We start from the raw sequence: 25,063 nt of genomic DNA on the forward strand, positions 1-25,063 counted from the left end.
ACAGTGCGTGAATAATGGGATCATTAAGTCCCGAGGGCTCACACCGAGCAAGGCCCTCCGCCTGCCACTTTGCTCCAGACCCCGACGCTAAGGATAAGAAGACCACGTAGCATGGTGCCATGGACACCGGCCCACAAGATAATGGGGTGAGCAGGGAGCCCCATTCTGGCACCAGGTACCAGCAAGCCTGGTGAAAGGCCGTTCCTAAGGGGAACAAACCTATTTTCAAGCTTTTTCCTCTATTACTCTTCCCAGCCTTAGCAGAAACCTGGCTTCCTCCTGGATACCTTCCCCTTCCCAGCCCTGTCATGGACAGGCCCACCCTCCCTACTTGTCCATCTCTCAGGGCAGGAGGGAGCAGGGATGTTTCCCTCGATTCCAGCAGCTACCCATAGAGCCCTGTCTGCTATCTCGCTCCTCTTCAACACGGCTCCTCCTTTGACTCCAAGCCATCCTCTAGTGTCGCTGCCTAATCAGTTAAGCCCCGCCCACTCATTTGCTTTGGAATTTTCAGCCACTGATTTATAATTTTCCTTCCTACCCTATCCAGCATCATCACCACCTTTGAAAAGTTGCCGTTGTTTCAAAACTCCAACTTGCTCTTACTTACCATCCTCTACTCTAATGGTTGTACGTTAGAGTTGCACACTGCAAAAGTGGTTCTACATTATAATCACCGGGGGAGTTATAAAAAAAAAAAATCCTGAAGTCGAGGCCCTGCCTCAGACCAATTAATTCATACTTTTCAGAGATGGAAATATTTATTTTTTAAGTATTCCAGGTGATTCTAATGTGCAGCCAAGGTTGAGAAGTGCTGTTCTACTCATCTATGTGAGCTCCAGCTCCTGGACTCCACCCAGTTCCCCTAGGCCAGCAGTTTATTGCTGGCTTCACTGCCCTCTCACCCTGCTTGGGCCCCAGGGTCACTGATTTCAACCAGGTTGTTGCCCAACTGCTAACCTCCAAACCTGAGGGGGAGTGTAAATTGTTAGAGAAAAGACGTTTAACAATCCTGATTCAGGCTTTCAGACTCTACCTGAGCCCCCAGTGCTAGTCAGCAATCATCCAAGCTGGCTCACAATACACAACATTTATTTTCCACAGTGACTGTTCCAAACTGTTTCCACTATCCTCAGATCCCAAATCCATCTCATCCCAGCTCCTTTGTCCCTCAGCACAGAGCTTGAATCTCTGAAATAAACTCTTTGCTACATGTGTGCACAACTGTGTGGTTTTTAACTATCTACAAGTGGGATCAGCTCATAGGGCCTATTCCTGCTTTACTGAGATATACCCACAATTAGCTAGTCTTTTTTTTTTTTTTTTTTTTTTAATTTTTATTTATTTATTTTTGGCTGCGTTGGGTCTTCATTGCTGCACGCGGGCTTTCTCTAGTTGCGGCGAGCGGCGGCTACCTTTCGTTGCGGTGCGCGGGCTTCTCATTGCGGTGGCTTCTCTTGTTGCGGAGCACAGGCTCTAGGCACGCGGGCTTCAGTAGTTGTGGCACGCGGGCTCAGTAATTGTAGCTCGCGGGCTCTAGAGTGTAGGTTCAACAGTTGTGGTGCACGGGCTTAGTTACTCCGTGGCATGTGGGATCTTCCCAGACCAGGGCTCGAACCCGTGTCCCCCGCATTGGCAGGCGGACTTCCAGCCACTGCACCACCAGGGAAGTCCCAGCTAGTCTTTTTATACCTACTCTTTAAGTGTAGGTTTCCTACTTTCTCTCATTCACTTTTCATTCATTCAACAAACATTTACTGAAAGCCCATTCTGGGCTAGAGCCAATGCTAGATGCCAGGGATACTGACATGAGATAACCAACGTACCCTCAAGTCTACAAGCTGGTCCATGCCTGCCACCAGCCCCTCTTCCCACTCTCCTGCCACAGTGAAGGACTTGGGGACTCTTCCCATCAAAGGCAAACCTCACAGAGAGCTCAGGCTCCCAGCCCCGCCCACTTTTTCAGAGATTGTCTTCATTGGTTCTCCAACCTCTCCCCCCATCACCATCCCATCACCACCCAAACAAGTTCCAGTACTTGTCATCTTAAAAAATAACTGAATAGAAAATTACCGTTAGAATACCACAGTCATAACTGCTGTAGGCAAGATCCACAAAATGATGCTAAAACCAGTGGCGGAAGTTTAAAGAGAAACTGAATATTTGCATAGTCTAAAAGTATCTCACACACCCTCCCAATATTTATTAATTACGGTGGGAAAATAATTTTAGAGAAACCTGGCAAACACCACCTTAACCAAGTGTTCAAGGTTGACATCACAAGTAATAAGAATATAAACTTCTTGTACCCCGATACGATGAATTGACAGAGCATGTCACCTCTATGGTACTCTTGCCCCAAAATGTGTAACCTCAATTTAATCATAAACAAAACATCAGACGAACCCAAATCAAAGGGTATTCTACAAAAATACCTGACCAGTACTTTTCAAAAGAGTTAAGGTCATGAAAGGCAAGGAAAGACTAAGGAACTGCTACAGATTGGAGAAGACTGAAGAGCCATGACCACTAAATGTAATGTAGGAAAATGGATTGGATTCTGGCACATAGAAATTGAAATCTCACATAATCTTCATGTGTCACGGTATACTCTTCTTCTAATTCTTTTTCAACCATTTAAAAATACAGAGACCATTTTTATGAAACAAGTGGCGAAATCTGTAGAGTCTGTCGTTTATTTAATTATATTGTACCAATGTTAATTTCTCAGTTTTGATGATTGAACTTGGTATGTAACATATTAACCTCAGGAAAAGCTGGGTGGAGGGTGTGTGAAAACTCTGTACTGTTTTTGCAACTTATCTGCAATTTAAAAATTATCTGAAAGTAAAAAGTAGAAAAAAAATAAACCTTCCTGGATCTCTTCAGCTAGGGCATTTCTTTATTTTCATTCAAAGGCTAACTCCTTGAAAAACATGTTCATGCACACTGTTTCTACTCCTTCACCTCTCATTTGCTCTACCAAAATTGCCTAGGAAATTGTCACCAGTGGCACCCAAGTTGGCAAATTTATGGGAACTTTCCCAGATTTCATCTCATGTGACCTCTCAGGGTATGTAACCCAGCTGACCACTCCCTCCTTCTTGAAACACTTTGGCTTCCAAGATACAAAACTCTCTGGGTTTTCCTCCTGTGCTTCCAGCTCCCCCTTCTCATTCCAGCATCTCAATGTTGAAATTCCTAGAGTGCAGTCCTGGGCTCCTCTCCTCTTCCTTCTGCACATTCTCTCCCCTGGTAATCTTATTCATAACTCTGGCCTCAAATACTGTCTATGTGCCAGTGGTTCCTAAATTTATATCTCTACCCTAGACCTCTCTGCAGAGTTCCAGACTCATATAACCACATAGCTACTTAATATTGGCATTGAATGTCTCAAAATTAAACTCGTGATATTCTCTCTATGTGCTCTTCCTTTAATTCAGCCCCTCATTACACAGTACCACCTTCCTCTTTCATCCACACAGTTGCACCTGCTAGAAACTTTGGTGTTGTTCCAGACACCCCTTTTATCCTCGCCCATGAAATCAATCCTTCATGAAGTCCAAAATATATATCTAGGCACCATCCTTTTCTTTTCCATATCTACAATGCCTGCTATCATCTTTTGCCCAAACTGCTGTGATAACCTCCTAACTGGTCTCCCTGTATCCCTTCTTGCTCCCTCCAGCCCAGTCTCCAAACACTAACCACAGTACCTTTTGAAAATACTACCCCAATTCTATCATTCTCCCATCTAAATTCCTTCCATTGCTTCTGACTTCACACAGGAAAAACTCCCGAGTTACTAATAGGCTTACCACAAACTGCACGACTGGGTCTCTGTCTGCTTCCCTTACCTCGTCTCTTGCTTACTGTGTTATGGCCCCATTTGCTTTCTCTCAGTCCCTAACATACAATAGGCTCTTTGCCTGTCTCAGGACTTTGCATCTGCATCTTCCTAGAATTTTCTCGCCCCAGCAATTCACTTGTGAAATTGTCAGGGTAGACTGGATTCTGCTTTGGTAGCAAACAACCCGAACATGTCTGTAGCTTATGCCTAAAAAGATTTATTTATTGCTCACATCTCAGTCTGAAGGAGGTCAGGGTGGCTCTTCTTCAAGTGGAGACGCAGGGTTTCAGGGTGCATCTAAAATTGTGGCATGCCCACATTCAACATGTGGCCTTTGTAGGTGCTGTGGAAAGAGAAGAGAGCGTGAGTGATATGCATGCGGCCAGGCCTGGAAATGGCACACATTGCATGTGCCCACACCCTGTTGGCCAGATCACAGTCACATGACCCTGGCCTAACTGCAAAGGAAAAAAAAATGTACTTTTCCTGTGTGTCCAGGAAGAGGAAATGAGATTGGTGAGCATCAGGCCAGTCTCTGCCACATCCTGGTTGAAATCTACTCATCTTTAAAGAATTATCTTAAATAAGACTTCCTTATAAAGGCCTTCAAGCTCCTCCAACCTAAATTAGGCCTCCCTGATATATTCTATTGCAGCACCCTATAATTTTCCTTTACAGCATGATCACAATGGAAAGTTTACATTCCTTTATGTGATTATTTAATATACTGATTTCCATTTCAAGACTGTATGCTCTGTAAGAGCAAGGATTGTATCTGTTTTGCTCCCCCTGTGTCTCTAGTATCCATCATAGTACTTGGTTCATAACTGGCATAAAAGTTGTTGAGTGAACAAATGAACATTGCACACAGTCATTTCCTGGCTCCAAATAGCCCACTACTTGTGGAGGAGAAAGACAAGTAGGCAGTCATGGCTTAGTGGGATGAATATTCCAGGCAGGTAAGCCCAGGGAGCTGAAGCAGCCTGAAGCAGCTGCTGAGGTTTCTCTGCTTTGTTTTCCATGGCAGTCTAACCCAGGAGTCTGCAAACTATGGCCTGCAGGCCAAATCTGATTTCCTGCCTGTTTTTTTAATGGCCCAAGAGCTAAGAATCGTTTTTATATTTTTAAATGTTTGAAAAGAATTAAAAGAATATATCATCACATGAAACTTGTGTTAAATTTAATTACAATGTCCATAAATAAAGTTTTATTGGAACACAGCCGTATCGGTTAGTTTACTTATTGTTTAGGGCTGCTTTCACACTGCAATAGCAGAGGTGAATAGTTGTGAAAGAGACCACATGGCCTGCAAAGCCTAAAATAACTATTTACTATTTGGCTCTTTGAAAAAAAGTTTGCTGACCTCCTGATTTAATCCCCGCTTGGTTTAAAAGTTCACTTCTATGTGAATTATATCTAAGTGTCCATCTTTAATCCCCTCCTTTTCCCATTCTCATGGGAAACTCCCATAAGTTCTATCCTTGCAAAAGTATTCTTGCTGTGCCATCTTTCCCCTCTTCCCTTCAGTCCATCTTCTCACTATAACCGAAGCTAACTTCCAAGAGAACAGCTTTGATATCGTAGCTACTCTTTGAGGCTCCCCATCCTGTACTAAATAAAATCTGCACTGCTTAGCATTGTGGTCAGGTTCTTCATTATCTTATGGAATCTTACCTTTTTAGCTGTGTCTCTTACGTCATACTTCCATCCAGCCTTATCAATCACTTAACCTACCCTTGCCTTCTCCACTTCCAGGCCTAGCTCACAGTTACTATCCCTGTATCTGTTGCTGGTATTTCTATCTCACCCATCCTTTTAAGCTGGTTATCTCAAATGCCTCCTTGCCCTAAAAGCCTTCCCCAGCTCCTCTACTGAGAATAATTATTGCCATCTGCACAGTTCTCTTAACAGTTTGTACGACTGTATTATTTCGAATTCTGCTTTACAGTTTCCTATGTATTTCACAGATCGTCTGTTTCTCGTGTTCTATTGAAAGTTGCTTAGGGGCAGGGATTGTATTCTATTTTATTAATCTCTGTAGCCTTTTGGTGCCTAGGATGCGTCTTGTACAAAATGGAAATGTTTATCCTTTGCAAAAGTCCTCATGGAGAGCCGGGATTTTTGAAACGTCTAAGAACTACCTATACTTAAGCACGAACTCCACTTAAGTTTGTTTAGGACTCACTAGGGCGAGTAACACCTTTTTAAGACGCGCTGTCGTCCAGCTGGTCACACACCCGTGGATCGCTGCCTGGGACCATCAGGTACGTCTGCAAACACGTGCGTGAGAAGCGCTTTCTTCTAAGCTCCTCCTCTGTCCACAGTGACTGGCGGACCAAACGTTCCAATCAGCCCTCCCCGCCTCTTTCGGCAATAGCCAATCACAGACCCCGAGCGCCTCCTGACTACTAGACACTGTTTACTAACAGATCGAAGCTGGGGAATGAGGGGTGTGACCGTTCTGGGAATGTCAGGGAAAGGAAGATTCTGACTGCGCGTGCGGACCAGCGGAGACGGGCGGGGCAGAACTCCGGTCTCACCAATCGGAGCGGTCGCGCTCCTCCCTCTCCTGCCACCCCGCCAAGCAACAACAACTCGAGGAGCGGGGCGGGGCGGTTCGTGACGCGTCAGAGAGGACTGTCCAATGGGAGCCGGCGCTGACAGATGCGCGCGCCCTGTGCCCAATAAGCGATGGCGGCTCGAATGGCTCCTCTACCTTGCTGGCTGTGGGCGGAGCAGCTTGACGGAGGAGGCGGCGGAGCAGGGGGTGGTTTGGTTGCGCGGTACTAGCGGAGCCCGCCGAAGGGGGAGGAGGCGGAGGAGCTAGCCGTGCGGCCAGAGCGGGAAAGCTACTCGTCTCGGCGTCCGAGTTCTGGAGCCGCCGCACCCCGGCTTCTGGGGCTGCAGCGGGAGCTGTGAGGGCCCGGGCGTCCGCTGTCTCCCGGGTCCCCTCGGAGGACCCCGCGGGATCGGGAAAGGGAGAAGATGGAGGAGGAGGGCGGCAGCGGCGGTGGCGGCGCCACAGGGACCAGCAGGGACAGCGGCGCTGGGGGAGAGCAGCTCCTCACTGTCAAGCACGAGCTGCGGACGGGTGAGCGACCCCGCCCTCTGCCGGCCGGGCTGGGCGCTGGGGCGCGCCCCGAGGGCACGCAGGGGTCTGCTCGGCCTCGGGGCACGGGGTCGGGCCGTGGGCGCGGGGGGCGGGCCCTGGGCGGGGCCTCTCGGACGGGGCGGGAGCCCGGGGGTCCCGGGAGGTGGGGGCGCGCCCGAGGGGAGCTGGCGGAAAGTTTTCCCCAGCCCGGGAATGAGCGGCGGGCGTGGGGCGTTGGGGCCCGCGGAGCAGCTGACAGCTGCCTCTTGGCACTGACTCTGAGGATGTCTTTGCGCCCCCTTCCCGCACAGGTGCCACATCTGTCACTGCATCCTGTCTAGGGTGAAAGGTGCGCCTTCCTCAGTGTAGGGTGAACGACGCTTAGTTTTGGAGCATGACTCACTTCTCCGCTCCTCTGCTTCTCTAGAGGGGTCCCTAAGGTGCTGCGGTCCTGTGCAAGATGAAAGGGTGGCTTTCCCCCGGCCTTTTCAGGAGTCCAGTCTCTAGTGACATAAAGAGGGATCGCGGGCTCCAGGGACTGAGTGCCTTTATTTGCAATCATCATGAGATACTATACTTGGCCTTAAATTTCTTTCAAAGGTCTCTTGAGAAGAAGGCTCAGTAAATTTGAAGCTCTAGGTAAAAGCGGCTAACTAGCCAGCTTAAGCGCTCACGTTCTGATGTTTGCGATCACTGGAGTCGTCCCAGGCTTTATACTTGTTACGTTATTCGTTATGGGTTGTTCATTTTGGAAAATGCTTATTCGGACTAATCAGTATAGGTTGGGTTTATATGTGTGGAGCCCAGTCTCCTATTAGAGATCCTTTTGCACTTCTGAACAGATAATACATTTTAATGAATTGTTCATTGTTACTATTAAATGTTCTCGTGTTTATTAAGGCTTTTGATTCAGCTTCTTTGGCATATTGGGATATTCTTTTATTGTGTAGACACAGAGCTTAAATAGCAGGTTTCAAGTGCGTGCCTAGTACACCTTGTTACTGTTTTGAACAGATTGCAAAGTTAGGTCTGTCACCCGTTCTTTTATTTTTTTGTTATTACTGGTTAGCGTTACACTGAGCGCCAGTGTGGTGACTTAATTTAAGAGGGATGTCAAATGCATGCTTACTTATTTCAACATTTTTAAACATTGGCTTAAAATCTTTTTTTTTGGTCATTGTGAATTTGTTATGTATCTTGAACCAGTTACTCCATAATATTTTGGAGTTCCTAACGTAACCTGTGTATGTTTGGCTCGTTTGATTTTTCTCTCTCAATTTAATAGACAACTGATGTTTTCAAAGGGCTATTCAATAATTTATTCAGTAAACATTTATTCAGTATTAATATCTGATTTGTGCCAGGCTCAGTGTCAGGTGTTTTCTGGTGTGGAAATTTTGAATTTTTCTTTTCTTACGTAACGATTCACTGATTTATGTATGTAGACTCGTTCTGTACAGCAAAAGCTACTTGAAATCATATGCTCCTCAGCCATTGACAGTGGTGCAACAAGCAGCTTTTTGCTAAATGACCAAGGAGCAACCTACTTTATTAGTAGTCATCTAACTGCTCAGTTTCTGGATTTTGCAAACAACGCTAGTTTTTAAAAATTTTTTTACAATGCTAGTTTTGTAGAAAACAATGAGAACTGCTTTATTTCCCCTTCTCTACTGTGTGAATCATCAGCTTCAAGTTTGCATTTTAGAAATTTTTCTGATGGATGGTGAGATTATACTGAATTCATTAGTACTGTTAACTGTCAAAGGAAATGAACAGTCACTTTGATTTATTGCTGAACACTGGAACAACTGACCGGATATAGTGGTCAAAAACACTGTTAAAATATAGCTTGAAAGATTCTCTCATCTGCAGCCAACTGGACCCCTGTCAGCACATGATGCTATAATAGGCACCAAAGTAATTTGATCTGATGTGGTCCCTTGCTTCTCAAAATGTGGACAAGCATATAGTCATATCAAGTCAGCAGCTGGCGATTGCCCGTTTGTGCTCAACATTGTATTGTCTGCTGTAGGATGAGTGAAAAGGCAACAAGTTACATGTAAGGACATGGAAAGTGTTCCAATAGTGTAGACCAAGTAGCATGGCATCCCTGGACATGGAATTGGAAGACTTAGTTCCAAATCTCAGCTCTGCCAGTTACTAGCTACGTAGACTTGGGCAAGTCATTTCAACTCTTTCACACTCACTTCTCTCATCTACCGAATGTGAAAATTGAATGAGACTGTTGGTTTGGTTGGCACAGATTAGGCGCTCAGGAGATGTTGGTTGCATGTAAATCTGAAGATCACAAGAGTAAAGGATTGATTAGATCAGTTAAACATTTCTTGACACTTTCTGTTTTCTAGGCTAAATGGTACTGATGGTACAAAAAATGACTGAGAAAATTTCTTGCCCTCTGATGGTAGGGGAGGAGGCCATGTAAACCAGTAATTAGGATATATTGTCATAATGTAATAATAGAAGGATATACAGAGTATAAAGTTAGCAAAGAAGAGGTTTAGGACTTCTAGGTTTCAAATCTAACTCTGTTGAACCACAGCAACAAAAAAGAGCGGGTACTATTGGAAGGGTTATCTTATTCATTTATTCAATAAATATTTCATTACCTCTTAGGTACTGAGTTCTGTTTTATATGCTGGGGTTACAAGACACGTGTGGTCTTCCCACTGAAAGGACTGAGTTGCATCAGGAGTCCCTGGAACCAGAGACTGATGCTGTCCGTACTCTCTCCATCTTGAATCTTTGCTTGTCTCTGTGTGATGGCTTCATTCTTCTCCACTGCTGTTCACCTTTTTCCACATGGGAAGGAACATGGCTGCTGACAGACCCCAAGTTTTATATCTTACAGTTCTCGGTACCAGAGAGACACTGCCTTTTTATCAGCTTCAGTTACAAAAATATTAGCGAAGGACTTTATTAGCCTGGCTTTGGTAAGGTGCCTACTTTTGGATTGTTCAACTAAGGCCAGGGAATGGGATCATGTTCTACTAACATGACAGCTACTACGGTGAACATATGGATGGGGGGGTGGAAACTAAACTCTTAGAAGAGGAAGGGTTGCTGGGAAGACATTTCCTTAGGTGTCCGTCATTAGGAGAGAGAGCCTAACACTGAGGAGAGGGTCAAGGAAGGGGTATTAGTTACCTATTGCTGTGCAACAAATTATGCCAAAACGTAGTGGCCTAAAGCAACATGATTTCTGTGGGTCAGGAATTCAGGAGTTGCTTAGCCTGATGGTTCTGACTCAGGGTCTCTCATGAGGTTTTAGTCACGATGTTGGCCACGACTGCATTCACCTGAAGACTTGTCTGGGGCAGGAGGTTCCCTTCCAAGACAGCTCACTCACATGTTGTTGGCAAGGTGCTTCAGTTCCTTGCTATGTGGACCTCTCCATAGGGCTGCTTGAATGTCCTCATGACATGACAGCTGGCTCCCCCAGAACAAGTGATTGAATGTGGAAGCTGCAATGTCTTTTTTTGTTAAACAGCTTTTTTGAGATATAATTTACATACCATAAATCCACTTGTTTTAAGTGTACAATTCAATAAATTTTATAGTTACACAACCATCACCACAATCTAATTTTAGAACTTTCCATCACCCTAAAAAGAAACGTCTTACCCATTTATATCGGTCACTCCACATTCCCACAACCCATCCCCAACCCTAGGCAACTGCTAATTCTGCTTTCTGTGTATTTGCCTAGGGACATTTCTTATTATGGAACTTTATAATATGTGATCTTTTATCACTGGCTTCTTTTACTAAACATAGTATTTTCAAGATTCATCCATTTGTAACGTGTGTCAGCACTTCATTTTTTAAATTGACAGATAATATTTCATTGTGTGGATGTACTGTATTTTATCCATTCATCATTTGATAGACATTTGGGTTGTTTCAACCTTTTGGCTGTTGTGAATAATGCTGCTATGTACATTTGTGTACAAGTTTCTGCATGGACCTGTGTTTTCATTTTTCTTGAGTAAAATTATTGGATCACGTGGTAGGTCTATGTTTAACTTAAGTTTTCCAAAGTGACTGCACTGCTTTACAGTCCCACTAGCAAGGGCTCCAGTTTCTCCACATCCTCGCCATCACTTGTTATTGTAGGTCTTTTTGCTTATAGCCATCCTAGTGAGTATGAAGTGGTATCTCACTGTAGTTTTGATTTGTTTCCTAATGACTAATGATGTTGGGCATCTTTTCATGTACTCATGGGCCATTTGTATGTATTTGGAGAAATGTCTATCCAGATCCTTTGCCCATTTTTTAATTGGTTAATTTGTCTTTTTTATTATTATTATGTATTGTAGATACAGATCCCTTATTAGATATATGGTTTACAAATATTTTCTCCCATAAAGTAGATTATCTTTTTTTTTTCCAGTGATAACCTTAGAAGCACTATAGTTTTTAATTTGATGAAGTCCAATTTATTTCTTTTTTCTTTTCTTTCTCTTGCTTTTGGTATTGTATCTAAGAAATCATTGACTAATTCAAAGTCACAACGATTTTATATCTCTGTTTCCTTCTAAGGGTTGTATGATTTTAGCTGTTACATTTAGGTTTTTGCCTCATTTGTTGAAAGGCTATTCTTTTCCCATTTTATTTTCTCAGCACTCTTGTCAAAAATCAATTGACTATAGATGTATGGATTTAGTTTTGGACTCTCAATTCAATTCCACTGATTTTTGTGTCTGTCCTTATGCCATCACCACACTGTCTTGACTACTGTAACTTTTTAGTAAGTTTTGAAATTGGGAATTGTGAGTCTTCCAGCCTTGTTCTTCTTTTTCAAAATTGTTTTGGCTATTTTGGATCCCTTGAATTTCCATATGAATTTTAGAATTAGCTTGTCAACATTTCTGCAAAGAAGCCAACTATGATTCTGGTAGGGATTGCATTAAATCTGTAGATCAATTTTGGGAGTGTTGCCATCTTAGCATATTAAATCTTGTGATTTATGAACATGGAATGTTTTTCCATTAATTTAGATCTTCTTTCATTCCTTTCAACATTTTGTAGTTTTCAGACTATATGTCTACACTTCTTTTGTTAAATTTATTCCTAAATATTTTATTCTTTTTGCTGCTATTGTAAAATAATTATTTTCTTAGTTTAATTTTTGGATCGTTCACTAAAAGTATATAGAGATACAACTTATTTTTGTATATTAATCTTGTATCCTGCAACCTTGCTGAACTAGTATATTAGTTCTAATGTTTTTTTATTGGATGTCTGACAAGATCACATCATCTGCAAATAGAGATAGTTTTACTTCTTCCTTTCCAATGTGTATGACTTTTATTTAGTTTTCTTGCTTAATTGTCTTGGCTAGAACCTTCAGCACAGTATTCAATAGAATTGGTGAAAGCACACATCCTTGTCTTATTCCTGATCTTAGGGGGAAAGCTTTAGTCTTTCACCATTAAGTATGAAGTTAGCTGTGGGTTTTTCATAGATACCCTTTACTAGATTGAGGAAATTCTCTTCTTTTCCTAATTTGTTTGGGTGTTTTTAATCATGAAAAGGCGTCGAATTTTGTTTTTTGCATTTAGGGAAATGATCACGTGGTTTTTTTGTTTGTTTTTATTGATAAGGTGTATTACATTAATTAATTTTGGAGTGTTAAGCCAACCTTGTATTCCTGGGATAAATCCCTCTTGGTAATGTGTATAATTCTTTTTATACACCACGCTGGATTCAGTTTGCTAGTGTTTTGTAGAGGATTTTTGTGTCTATATTCATAAGAGGTATTTGTCTCTAGTTTTGTTTTTCTGTGATGTCTCTGTCTGGTTTCCCCAAAATATGCTTGATTGATTTCTGCCTCCAATTAAAGATCGTACATATTTGATTGCTGTCATCCATACTTAGGGTCTTCTAAGTAAAGGCTAACAGAAGTTGAGGGTGGATTATATTTCTAGCTCTGCCCCAAACTTGCTGTGTGACTTGAGATAAATCATTTTGCCTTTCTGAGCCTAAGTTTACTGATCCATAAAATAAAGGTGTTGGACTGAGTTATATCCAAAGTACTTACCAGCATTAAGTTGGTCTTCAATGGAATTTCTGTGGAAATCTTGGTATAGACAAAAGTCAGAAGTGCTGATTTACTTTAAAAGATAATTCTGTTTTGCCAGAGGATTCATGATTGAATCCCATTGAAAAATAATTCCCTGATGCTCTTTGAATATGATTCCATTTATAATGATTTTATTTATACTTAACTTTTTAGGAACATAATGATTATCTAGAAAAAGACACTTTGAAAAATTTCAGTGACAATCTTAGTTATCTGTGAGAACAATGCAGCTCTCCTTTTTTATATTATACATGTATAAATATATATTGTGTTTGTGTGTACTTTTCCCTTTATTTCACACTTTCCTCACCTTGAGAAGAGTAGGCAGAACTTGTGCTCTATCTTTAGCTTTATAGGATACCTTGGATGGTCAAAATATAAATAGGTTTTTGATAGTACCCTATCTTAATTCCCTAGAGCCTAGACTTATAAGAAAATCCCTTCTTTCTACCATGAGTTTTAGAGATTAAGAAAATGATACAGGACTTCCCTGGTGACGCAGTGGTTAAGAATCTGCCTGCCCATGCAGGGGACACAGGTTCGAACCCTGGTCTGGGAAGATCCCACATGCCACGGCGCAACTAAGCCCGTGCGCCACAACTACTGAGCCTGCACTCTAGAGCCCGCGAGCCACAACTACTGAGCTCACGTGACACAACTACTGAAGCCCATGTGCCTAGAGCCCGTGCTCCGCAACAAGAGAAGCTACTGCAATGAGAAGCCCGCCAATGTAATGAAGAGTAGCCCCCGCTTGCCGCAACTAGAGAAAGCCCACGTGCAGCAAGAAAGACCCAACACAGCCAAAAATAAATAAATAAATAAATTAAAAAAAGAAAAGAAAATTATCTATTTGGGCAAAGTAGGTGGCATCTCAGCCCTTAAATCAAGGGGGATACAAGAATATTTTGTGTTTGCAGTCTATAACAGGGGCAGGGGGTTGGTGGGGGGAAGCTTCTCAGGTGACAAGTCAACTGTTGTATCAGACCCAACATTAACCTCTACTGCAAAGCAAGAAAAAATCATGAAACCTCAGCTTCCTGGAGACACAAGTGATCTGATGGGCAGGATTGAATTCTTCCCCTGAAAAAGAAGCTAATGCTTGGTGAAAATTCCTCTAGGGAAAATCTAGCATAATAGCATCATGTGTTGACTGAAGCTTCACAGTTAAATATACTGTTGAGAGATGTCAATCTCAAAATGCTGTGGGCGGGAGGGGTTGTCACAGTTTTCTCCTTTGAGCTCCTGTAGTGATTTACAGATCTTGGTGCACCTCAATGGTATGAGCACTCCTACATTCCTCTTGTTTTTCAGGGAAGATGAATAGGGTCTAAAATAGAATCTTGCCCTCATTATGTTTGTCTCTAGCAGTGCCCCCGTGGGTTCAACTATATCTGTTCCTCCAAAAAATCAAGGAAGTTCTCTGGACTTTATACCTTCCTGAAGTTGTGAGTGAGCTGGCTAGTTCACTTTTTTTTTTTTTTTCTTTAGTACTCAGTAGGCACCCTGCCCTGTGACTGCAGGGAGAATAGGGAGTTAAAGTTCCCGATTTTGGGCACAGTACTCGGTATTGCAGTTTTATTTATTTCACACTCAAGTTTTTGTGACGGTGTGCTTCTTTTTATATAACTAGTGTGTTCCTGACAAAACATTGTGTAAATAATACTTTTGTATATCAAATTATTTGGAATAAAGAAGGTAAACTTGGTACTTAAAAGAATTCTATGATTAACTCTTGAAATAAAAAAAGTTTTGATTAAGTTTTCCATTTGTGGCTTTACTGTTATTATGTAAATTTGGCCTTACATTGTTATTTTTCTGACACATCATTACAATTTGTAAATTGCAGGTAGCTGTAAACAGGTAAATAGAGTCTTGTGTGGTAGGCCGAAAAATACACCTCCTCCCCCCAAGATGTCCATGTCCTAACCTGTAAATGTTTCTGTACATGGCAAAGAGACCTTGCAGGTGTGAATAAGGATGGGGAGTTATCCACGTGGGTCCAATGTAATCACAGGGTCCTTATGAGAGGGAGGTAAGCAGGTCAGAGAGAAGGTGTTGTGAGAATGGAAATAGAGGGAGGGAAGATGCAACAGTGGCATCAGAGATTGGACTGAAGCCATTGCTGGAAGGGGGCCATGAGCCAAGGCATGTGAGCAGGCTCTAGACGGTGAAGAACAGATAGTCCCCTGGAGTGTCCAAAAGGAATGCAGCTCTACTGTCACTTGATTTTCGCTCCTTAAGACCTGGTTTGAGACTTCTGATCTCTAGAACTATAATAAGACAGATTTATGTTGTTCATAAACCATGAAGTTTATGTAATTTTTTACAGCAGCAATAGGGAACTAACACATCTTGCTTAAGATTGGATGAACCAGGAGATAATTTTGCCCCAGGCTTGGGTAACTGAATAAGATAACAGTGTGAAGCAGTTAGTCACTTAAACAACTATTTAGTAGAAAATGGTAACAAATGTCATTCTTAGTAGAAGTAGAATGATGTCGTCTCTAGGGAATCCCCAAGAAGACATTCCTTTCCGATCTTAGTACCAAGTCTAGCTGAGCTGCTTTGACCAGCTGTTCTGTTTTTCATAGGAATGCTGTGAAGTGGATCCCTGGAGCAGACCTCTTTTATCAAGTTGGTGGCTAGAATGCTTCATATCTCAAGCCTACACCACATAAAATTGTGGTCTGGCATGCATCTTGAGCCTCTTCCTGGTGTCATTTTCTGTCCCTAATCTTTCTTCTTATTTTTCTTTCTTCTTTTCTTATGCTTTAGTTATTTTGCCTTAAGTCTTTTCTGGGCCAAGACCGGAATTAAGTAAATATATAATTAAATGCATTTATATACAAACACATAGATACAAACCATGAGTAAGATGGACAATATGGAAAGATATTTGACTTTGTACCCAGTATTTTGCTTAAATAAAATCTTTGTCGTGATGTTCGTGCTATTTTTAATATTTCTTCTAAAAAGAAAAAAAAGTGAGGTCTCTGATTAATTAATACCATTTTAGAGTTTTAAAAAAATACATAAGGAGAAATCAATAAAATCAAGGCATACTTTTAAAAAGAAATTTTATTGGCAAGATGGTGGAAGTCATACACAGGGCTGTCTTTGTACCAGGCAGTTTTCTACATTAGTGGAATATCCCGTCATTAATAGGAAAATTCAGTCAACTGAAGTACTCTGTCCTCAAACCACTTCAATACTGGAGTGGAATTACATGTTTTTCCTAAAGGAAAAACTATTTAAAATACGTAATAAGGATAATGTTGCCCTTCATATCTAAATGAATGGTGTTGCATTAAGAGGCCATGAACACTTAGCAGTAGATTTGCATTAACCCTTTCCCATGAAGTTGCCCATTTTTCTTTTATACCACTGTCCTTTGTTTGTAAGGAAACATCATAATTAGGGCTAGAGTAGGACAAATCTAATGGGCACACACAAATCAAACTTGTAACTTTGACGTAATTTTGTCATATATAAGTTGGGCAAAACAGTCACGGTTTTATTCATCCATTAAGCATTTGTTGACACTGTGTGCCTGGCACCATAGCAGATGCTGGGTTTTAGCAGGGAACAAGTTAGACGTGGCTTCTATCTTCATTGAACTATACCTAAGAGAAAGACCTTAAATACATAATCATGCAACTAACCATATGATTGCAATTGTGATAAACGGTGAAGAAGTACAGGTTCTATGAGAAAGTCTAACAGGGTGGCCAGGCCTCAGGGGAGGGGTGAGGGAAGTGGGAATGTTCAAGCTGAGGCCCTGGCTATCATGGGGTGAAGAGTAGGGGGGACAGTTAAGCATTTCTGACAAAGGAAGTAACACAGATGGCCCTGAAGTGGGAAATGGCTTGGCACACTGGGGTTACTGGAATAAAGGCCTTTGTGGCATGAGCATCGTGTCCAAGCAGGAAAGTCACAGGAAATGGGGCTGAGAAGGTAGCCAGGGCTGTTTGTGCAGGGTTCTGTAGGTGATAATAAGGCATTCAGGCATTATCCTGAGTGCAGTGTGAAGCTGTTAAAGGATTTTTCAGAGATTAGTTTTGTACTGTAAAAAATGACTCCCTTGCTGTGAGGAGGATGGAAGGAAAGATTGTCTGAAGGGAGACCAGTTAGGAGGCTATTGCTGAAGTTCAGATGGAATATACAAGTTTGGGTAACAATTAGAGGTTAAGAATCATGAATATGTTTGAGATATATTTAGGAGATAGAATCAGCAGAACTTGGTGTGGTAGTGATATGGGATTTTCGAGCTGGAACAAACATATGTTTGAAGGTACCATTTGTTCAAATGGTGTATTAATTTTCAGTGGCCACATAACAAATCACCACAAACTTAGTGGCTTGTAATAGCACCCATTTATCAGCTCACAATTTGGTAAGTTAAAATTTTCCATGGCATGGCTGAAATTAAGATGGTAGCCATACAGAGTGCTTGTCTGGAGGCTTTGGGTGAAAGTCCACTTCTAAGCTCATTGCTGTAGTTGCCAGATTTGCGTTCCTGTAGTCATTGGTCTGAGGTCTCAGTTTCCTCGATGGCTGTCGGCCGGGGGCCTCTGTTGGCTGGTAGAGGCCATCTGCATTCCTTCTCATTTGGCCCCTCCATCTTCAGGCATCAAAGGTGTGTCACATGCTTCTCGTGCTTTGACTCTCTGACTTCCAGATCTTCTCTGGGCTTCATGTGATTAGGTCAGACTACCTAGACAATCTTCCCATCATGAGGTCAACTGAGTTGGGACCTTAATTACATCTACAACAAAATCCCTTTATTCTTTTTTTTTTTTTTTTTTTTTTTTAAGAAAGCAGTTTCTTTTTTTTTTTAAATTTATTTATTTATTTTTGGCTGTGTTGGGTCTTCGTTGCTGCGCGAGGGCTCTCTCTAGTCGCGGCAAGCGGGGGCCACTCCTCATCGCGGCGCGCGGGCCTCTCACCGCCGCGGCCCCTCCCGCTGCGGAGCACAGGCTCCAGATACTCAGGCCCAGCAGTTGTGGCTCACGGGCCCAGCCGCCTCGCGGCATGTGGGATCCTCCCGGACCAGGGCCCGAACCCATGTCCCCCGCACTAGCAGGCAGACTCTCAACCACTGCGCCACCAGGGAAGCCCCAAATCCCTTTATTCTAAGAGTGATATTTCATCTTATTCAGTCACTCAAGGGAAGGAGGTCATGCAAAGGGTCATTGGGGTCATCTTAGAATTCTGCCTTAGAACTCACAGATGGTGAACCAGGGGAGTTGCATTTGGAGTGGGCAGAAAAGATAGGACCCAGTTGTATACAGGTCAAGTTTTGAGATACCTTTGACATATTCTAATGGACACATATGGTAATAGTAATCATGGTAATGAAACCTTGCTATGTGCTACAAAGGATCAATAGGTGCTTTTATCAACTCACTTAATCCACACAATAACTTATGAAGTAGGTACTGTTATTATTATTCCAATTTTACAGATGGGGAAACTGTAAAGGTCACCAACTTGCACAGGATTACCCCGGAAGTAAGTAGAAGGACTAGTTTTGAAGCCCAAGTGGTCTGGCCCCCAGGCTCATCTAAACTATTGTGCTTTCATTCATCAGTGGGACATGGGTCTGGAGCTCAGAAAAGATGTCTGGGCTGCAGGTAAAAGTTCTAGCATCACTGGCATTTAGATGACTTTTAAAGCCCAGGTGTAGAGAGATCATCTTAGGAGAAATTGTCAAATGGAAAAAGGAAGAGGACTCAGAACTGGGCCCTGAAAACTCCAAAATGTAGAGGACGGATTGGAAAGGAGTTGCTGAGAGAGAATACAGAGGAGGAACAGCCAGGAAAAAAAAACCAGAAGAAAACCTAGGAAAGTTGTGGTGTTGGGGAAGGCAAGGAGGAAAAAGTGCTTCAAGGGGTATGTGTCAGATGTGACTGAGCAGCTAATGACCTTATCAAGAGCAATTTTAGTGGAGATTTGGTGGGAGAGGCCAGATTGGAATGGGTTGAGGAGTGGATGCAAGTGAAAACTTTTGAGAGGCTTGGTTCCGGAGGGGATTAAAGAGAGAGACTTAGCCAGAGGGGAATGTGTGGTTCAGGGGGAGGGTTATTTTTTGTTATTTTAAGATGAGTGATGCTAGAACACATTTAGTGTGAATCCATTACAGAGAAAGAGAGAGAGGGAGAAACAGAAAGAGAGATACTGAAAGTACAAAACAAGGGGGGATAGCTGAGGGCACCAAGGTCCCTGAGAAGGGTGACATGGGGATCGGAGGGGAGCAATTGGCCTCTGCTAGGAGAAGGCCCATTGCTTCTATTATGATAGGGAAGAGAGGGCAGATACAGGTGCATTTGTAGATTTGGTGGCAGGAAGATGCGGGAGTTTTGAGCACATGGATTTTTTGTTTCTTCTCTGAATTGTGAAGAAAGGCAATTCTTTATTCAAGAAGAGAAAAATAGCTTCATTGTTTTAAAAAAGTGTTATTCTGGTCTTTAAAATTTTTTTAGATACAGAAAAACACAAAAAATTGACACAGAATTCAATATTTAATTAATTAATTTATTTTGGCTGCACCAGGTCTTAGTTGCAGCACGCGGGATCTTTGTTGCGGTATACATGCGGGATCTAGTTCCCCGACCAGGGATCCAACCCCGGCCTCCTGCATTGGGAGCACGGAGTCTTACCCACTGGACCACCAGGGAAGTCCCGACACAGAATTCACGTACTATAAGATGAAAGTTTATGGTAGAATGTTGTAGAACAACGTACAGAAAGAGGTTTTCAGGCATAGCCATTGAAATGCTTCCGTGCTTTCCACAGAGGTCATTCCCTGAACGTGTTCTCTGGATCATGCCAAAATTCTTAGTAAGCATAATGTTCTTTTTCTTCTTTTTGAAGTGTTTTATATTTAGTTCAGTTCTTCTTCCTAGTTAAATTTATTTGGTACATGTATTGGAAAAAAAGGCTGTTTGTTACTGCTTTATAAGCATTTCTTTTCTTATTGACTCAGTTTTCATATTGGCTTAATCATGTAATTGCAGAATCAATTGGATAAGTAAACACTGCTGTTTTATACACTGAAAGTACAGTGAGTCTTAAGGGCAAGTGACCCCAGCAATAAGAGAAAAAGTGGGCAGCATTGTTTTAAAGTACACGGATATTAAATATAACTTTGTTCTGCCTCCAGCAGAATGTTGTCCAGAGACATGGTTTGAGGCCCAACCACAAATCTAAACAGCTTCAGAATAGCTTACCACAGGGCAGTTAAAAGGAACCTAATGTGCTAGCTACTTAGCTTAGTTTCAAGGTCTCACGTAGTCCTCAGGATGGGGCTAACTGGACCCTGCAGACAGGGGTTAAAGATTTTAGATTTCAGAGTTGTGTATGTGCTGTCAGTACAATGCTGGACACCCCCAAATGAGAGTTTATCTGGTAAAGTGTTTTATAAATTATTTCTCCCTGACAAAAAGGGAAAAAAGAACTGAAATAGCAGAGAAAGATTTTTTTCTCACTGCATACAATTGTCACCTTTTGACTGAAACTAAATTAGTCCAAGATGCTTATGTTTTTGCATCGTTGAGTAAGAAAAGGCAAGGTTTTACAAGAAAAGTTATTTTACAACTTCATTGGTTTGGTCCCAGTAAATTAGATGCTAACTACGTATTTCCTAGTTGGTATGTGAAGAACAAATCCAGGCGTGTTAAATGAAGATGATTGAGTCATATTGTGCTCTCACACCTCTTTTTGAATCTTCAGAGAACTCACTCTATTTTTTCCCCTCTTTCCCTGATCCTCAGGCTCCTCTTCCCACAAACACAGTTGAACCATCTTGTTAAAAAAAAAAAAAAATCCTCCGTGGCTCTCTAGTTTTTGCTATCATTCCCTTTCCCACCAGATGTTGAGAGAGCAGTTTATACCAGCTGTTCCTGCTTCTTTATCTTCCGTTCACTCTTTGATGTGCTGTACCATCAGGCTTCCAACTCAATCTCCCCGCCAAAAGTGTTCTCTTTAAAGTTACTAATGTCTCCCGGTTCTCATAATCTGGTAGAAATGTCTCTGCTTAATCTTACTTAACCCCTTTAGAGTGGTTGGCGCTTGAGCATGGGCTCTGCCCTTCCCTTACCCAGTGATACTGTGCTCCTCCTCCTGGCTCTGCTCTGTCACTGACTGCCGCATCTCCCTCTTTCACTGGCCTCCATCCCTGTACTTGTCTCTTACATATTGGTAATCTGTTGTCAGCCCTCTTTTCCTCTAACTCTGCATATACTCTTCCTGGGAAATCAAATATCATGGCTTGAACTACCATCCATGTCTCTATTTTCAGCTTATGTCTCTTTCTTGAGTTCCTTATCAGTTACGCCCAACTGCCTACTGAACGTAAGACGTCTGGGTAGCCCTCAGGAACCACATACTCTCATGTTGAAGGGTGCTTTTTCCTCCAACTTTGCAGGTTTTAATCCTGCCAGGACCCTAGCTACCATGACCAGCTTGCGGGATCTTGGTTCCCAGGCCGGAGGTCAGGCCCGAGCTCCTGTGGTGGGAGCTCTGAGTCCAAACCGCTGGACTAAGAGAGAACCTCAGACCCCAGGGACTGTTAATCGGAGTGAGGCCTCCCAGAGGCCCTAATTTCAGCACCAAGACCTGGCTCTATCCAACTGCCTGCAAACTCCAGTGCTGGATGCCTCAGACCAAACAACCAGTAAGACAAGAATACAGCCCCACCCATCAAGAAAAAAAAAAAAAAAAAGAAATGACAAAAATATATGTTACAGACAAAGGAGCAAGGTAAAAACCTACAAGACCAAATAAATGAAGATGAAATAGGCAACCTACCTGAAAAAGAATTCAGAGTAATGATAGTAAAGATGATCCATAATCTTGGAAACAGAATAGAGAAAATACAAGAAACATTTAACAAGGATCTAGGAGAACTAAAGAGCAAACAAACAGTTATGAACAACAGAATAACTGAAATTAAAAATAATCTGGAAGGAATCAATAGCAGAATCACTGAGGCAGAAAAATGGATAAGTGAGCTGGAAGATAAAATGGTAGAAATAACTGCCAGGGAGCAGGATAAAGAAAAAAGAATGAAAAGAATTGAGGACAGTCTCAGAGACCTCTGGGACAATATTAAAGGCACCAACATTCGAATTATAGGGGTCCCAGAAGAAGAAGAGAAAAAGAAAGGGTATGAGAAAATATTTGAAGAGATTATAGTTGAAAACTTCCCTAACATGGAAAAGGAAATAGCCAATCAAGTCCAGGAAGTGCAGAGAGTCCCATACAGGATAAACCCAAAGAAAAACATGCCGAGACACATACTAATAAAACTATCAAAAATCAAATACAAAGAAAAAATATTAAAAGCAGCAAGGGAAAAGCAACAAATAACATACAAGGGAATCCCCATAAGGATAACAGCTGATCTTTCAGCAGAAACTCTGCAAGCCAGAAGGGAGTGGCAGGACATATTTAAAGTGATGAAAGGGAAAAACCTACAACCAAGATTACTCTACCCAGCAAGGATCTCATTCAGATTCGACGGAGAGATTAAAACCTTTACAGACAAGCAAAAGTTAAGAGAATTCAGCACCACCAAACGAGCTTTACAACAAATGCTAAAGGAACTTCTCTGGGCAGGAAACACAAGAGAAGGAAAAGACCTACAAAAACAAACCCAAAACAATTAAGAAAATGGTCACAGGAACATACATAATGATAATTACCTTAAATGTAAATGGATTAAATGCTCCAACCAAAAGACAAAGACTAGCTGAATTGGTACAGAAACAAGACCCATACATATGCTGTCTACAAGAGACCCACTTCAGACCTAGGGACACATACAGACTGAAAGTGAGGGGATGGAAAAGGATATTCCATGCCAATGGAAATAAAAAGAAAGCTGGAGTAGCAATTCTCATATCAGACAAAATAGACTTTAAAATAAAGACTATTACAAGAGACAAAGGAGGACACTACATAATGATCAAGGGATCGATCCAGGAAGAAGATATAACAATGGTAAATATTTATGCACCCAACATAGGAGCACCTCAATACATAAGGCAAATGCTAACAGCCATAAAAGGGGAAATTGACAGTAACAATAATAGTAGGGGACTTTAACACCCCACTTTCACGGATGGACACATCATCCAAAATGAATATAAATAAGGAAACATAAGCTTTAAATGATACATTAAACAAGATGGACTTAATTGATATTTATAGGACATTCCATCCAAAAACAACAGAACACACTTTCTTCTCAAGTGCTTATGGAACATTCTCCAGGATAGACCATATCTTGGGTCACAAATCAAGCCTTGGTAAATTTAAGAAAATTGAAATCGTATCAAGTATCTTTTCTGACCACAACGCTATGAGACTAGATACCAATTACAGGGAAAAAAAACTGTAAAAAATACAAACACATGGAGGCTAAACAGTACACTACTAAATAACCAAGAGATCAAAGAGGAAATCACAAAATACCTAGAAACAAAAGACAATGAAAACACAATGACCCAAAAGCTATGGGATGCAGCAAAAGCAGTTCTAAGAGGGAAGTTTATAGCAATACAAGACTACCTCAAGAAACAAGAAAAATCTCAAATAAACAACCTAACCTTACACCTAAAGCAATTAGAGAAAGAAGAACAAAAAAACCCCAGAGTTAGCAGAAGGAAAGAAATCATAAAGATAAGATCAGAAATAAATGAAAAAGAAATGAAGGAAACAATAGCAAAGATCAGTAAAACTAAAAGCAGGTTCTTTGAGAAGATAAACAAAATTGATAAACCGTTAGCCAGACTCATCAAGAAAAAAAGGGAGAAGACTCAAATCAACAGAATTAGAAATGAAAAAGGAGAAGTAACAACTGACACTGCAGAAATACAAAGGATCATGAGAGATTACTACAAGCAGCTATATGCCAATAAAATGGACAACCTGGAAGAAATGGACAAATTATTAGAAAAGCACAACCTTCTGTGACTGAACTAGGAAGAAATAGAAAATATAAACGGACCAATCACAAACACTGAAATTGAAACTGTGATTAAAAATCTTCCAACAAACAAAAGCCCAGGACCAGATGGCTTCACAGGCAAATTCTATCAAGCATTTAGAGAAGAGTTAACACCTATCCTTCTCAAACTCTTCCAAAATATAGCAGAGGGAGGAACACTCCCAAACTCATTCCACGAGGCCCCCATCACCATAATACCAAAACCAAAGATGTCACACACACACACACACACAAAACTACAGGCCAGTATCACTGATAAACATAGATGCAGAAATCCTCGACAAAATACTAGCAAACAGAATCCAACAGCACATTAAATGGATCATACACCATGATCAAGTGGGGTTTATCCCAGGAATGCAAGGATTCTTCAATATATGCAAATCAATCAATGTGATACACCATATTAACAAATTGAAGAAGAAAAACCATATGATAATCTCAATAGATGCAGAAAAAGCTTTTGACAAAATTCAACACCCATTTATGGTAAAAACTCTCCAGAAAGTGGGCATAGAGGGAACCTACCTCAACATAATAAAGGCCATATATGACAAACCCACAGCCAACACTGTTCTCAGTGGTGACAAACTGAAATCATTTCCTCTAAGATCAGGAACAAGACAAGGTTACCCACTCTCACCACTGTTATTCAACATAGTTTTGGAAGTTTTAGCCACAGCAATCAGAGAAGAAAAAGAAATAAAAGGAATCCAAATCAGAAAAGGAGAAGTAAAACTGTCACTGTTTGCAGATGACATGATAGTATACATAGAGAATCCTAAAGATGCTACCAGAAAACTACTAGAACTAATCAATGATTTTGGTAGAGTAGCAGGATGCAAAATTAATGTACAGAAATCTCTTGCATTCCTATACACTAATGATGAAAAATCTGAAAGAGAAATTAAGGAAACACTCCCATTCACCATTGCAACAAAAAGAATAAAATACCTAGGAATAAACCTACCTATGGAGACAGAAGACCTGTATACAGAAAACTATAAG

General features: G+C 41.5%; 1 protein-coding gene across 1 annotated transcript in view; it reads left to right on the forward strand.

Annotated features, from left to right (window-relative positions):
• Positions 1-6,461: 6,461 nt before the first annotated feature.
• The window catches only part of RPS6KA5 (ribosomal protein S6 kinase A5), a 182,932-nt gene continuing 164,330 nt past the window's right edge, over positions 6,462-25,063 (forward strand). Inside the window, exon 1 of the mRNA XM_082384518.1 lies at positions 6,462-6,941. Coding sequence (XP_082240644.1) covers positions 6,836-6,941 — 106 coding nt within the window. The 5' untranslated portion in view covers positions 6,462-6,835. The remainder of the gene's footprint in view (positions 6,942-25,063) is intronic.

This window comes from Balaenoptera borealis (assembly GCF_965194805.1).
Source record: "Balaenoptera borealis genome assembly, chromosome: 3".
Lineage (NCBI taxonomy): Eukaryota > Metazoa > Chordata > Mammalia > Artiodactyla > Balaenopteridae > Balaenoptera > Balaenoptera borealis.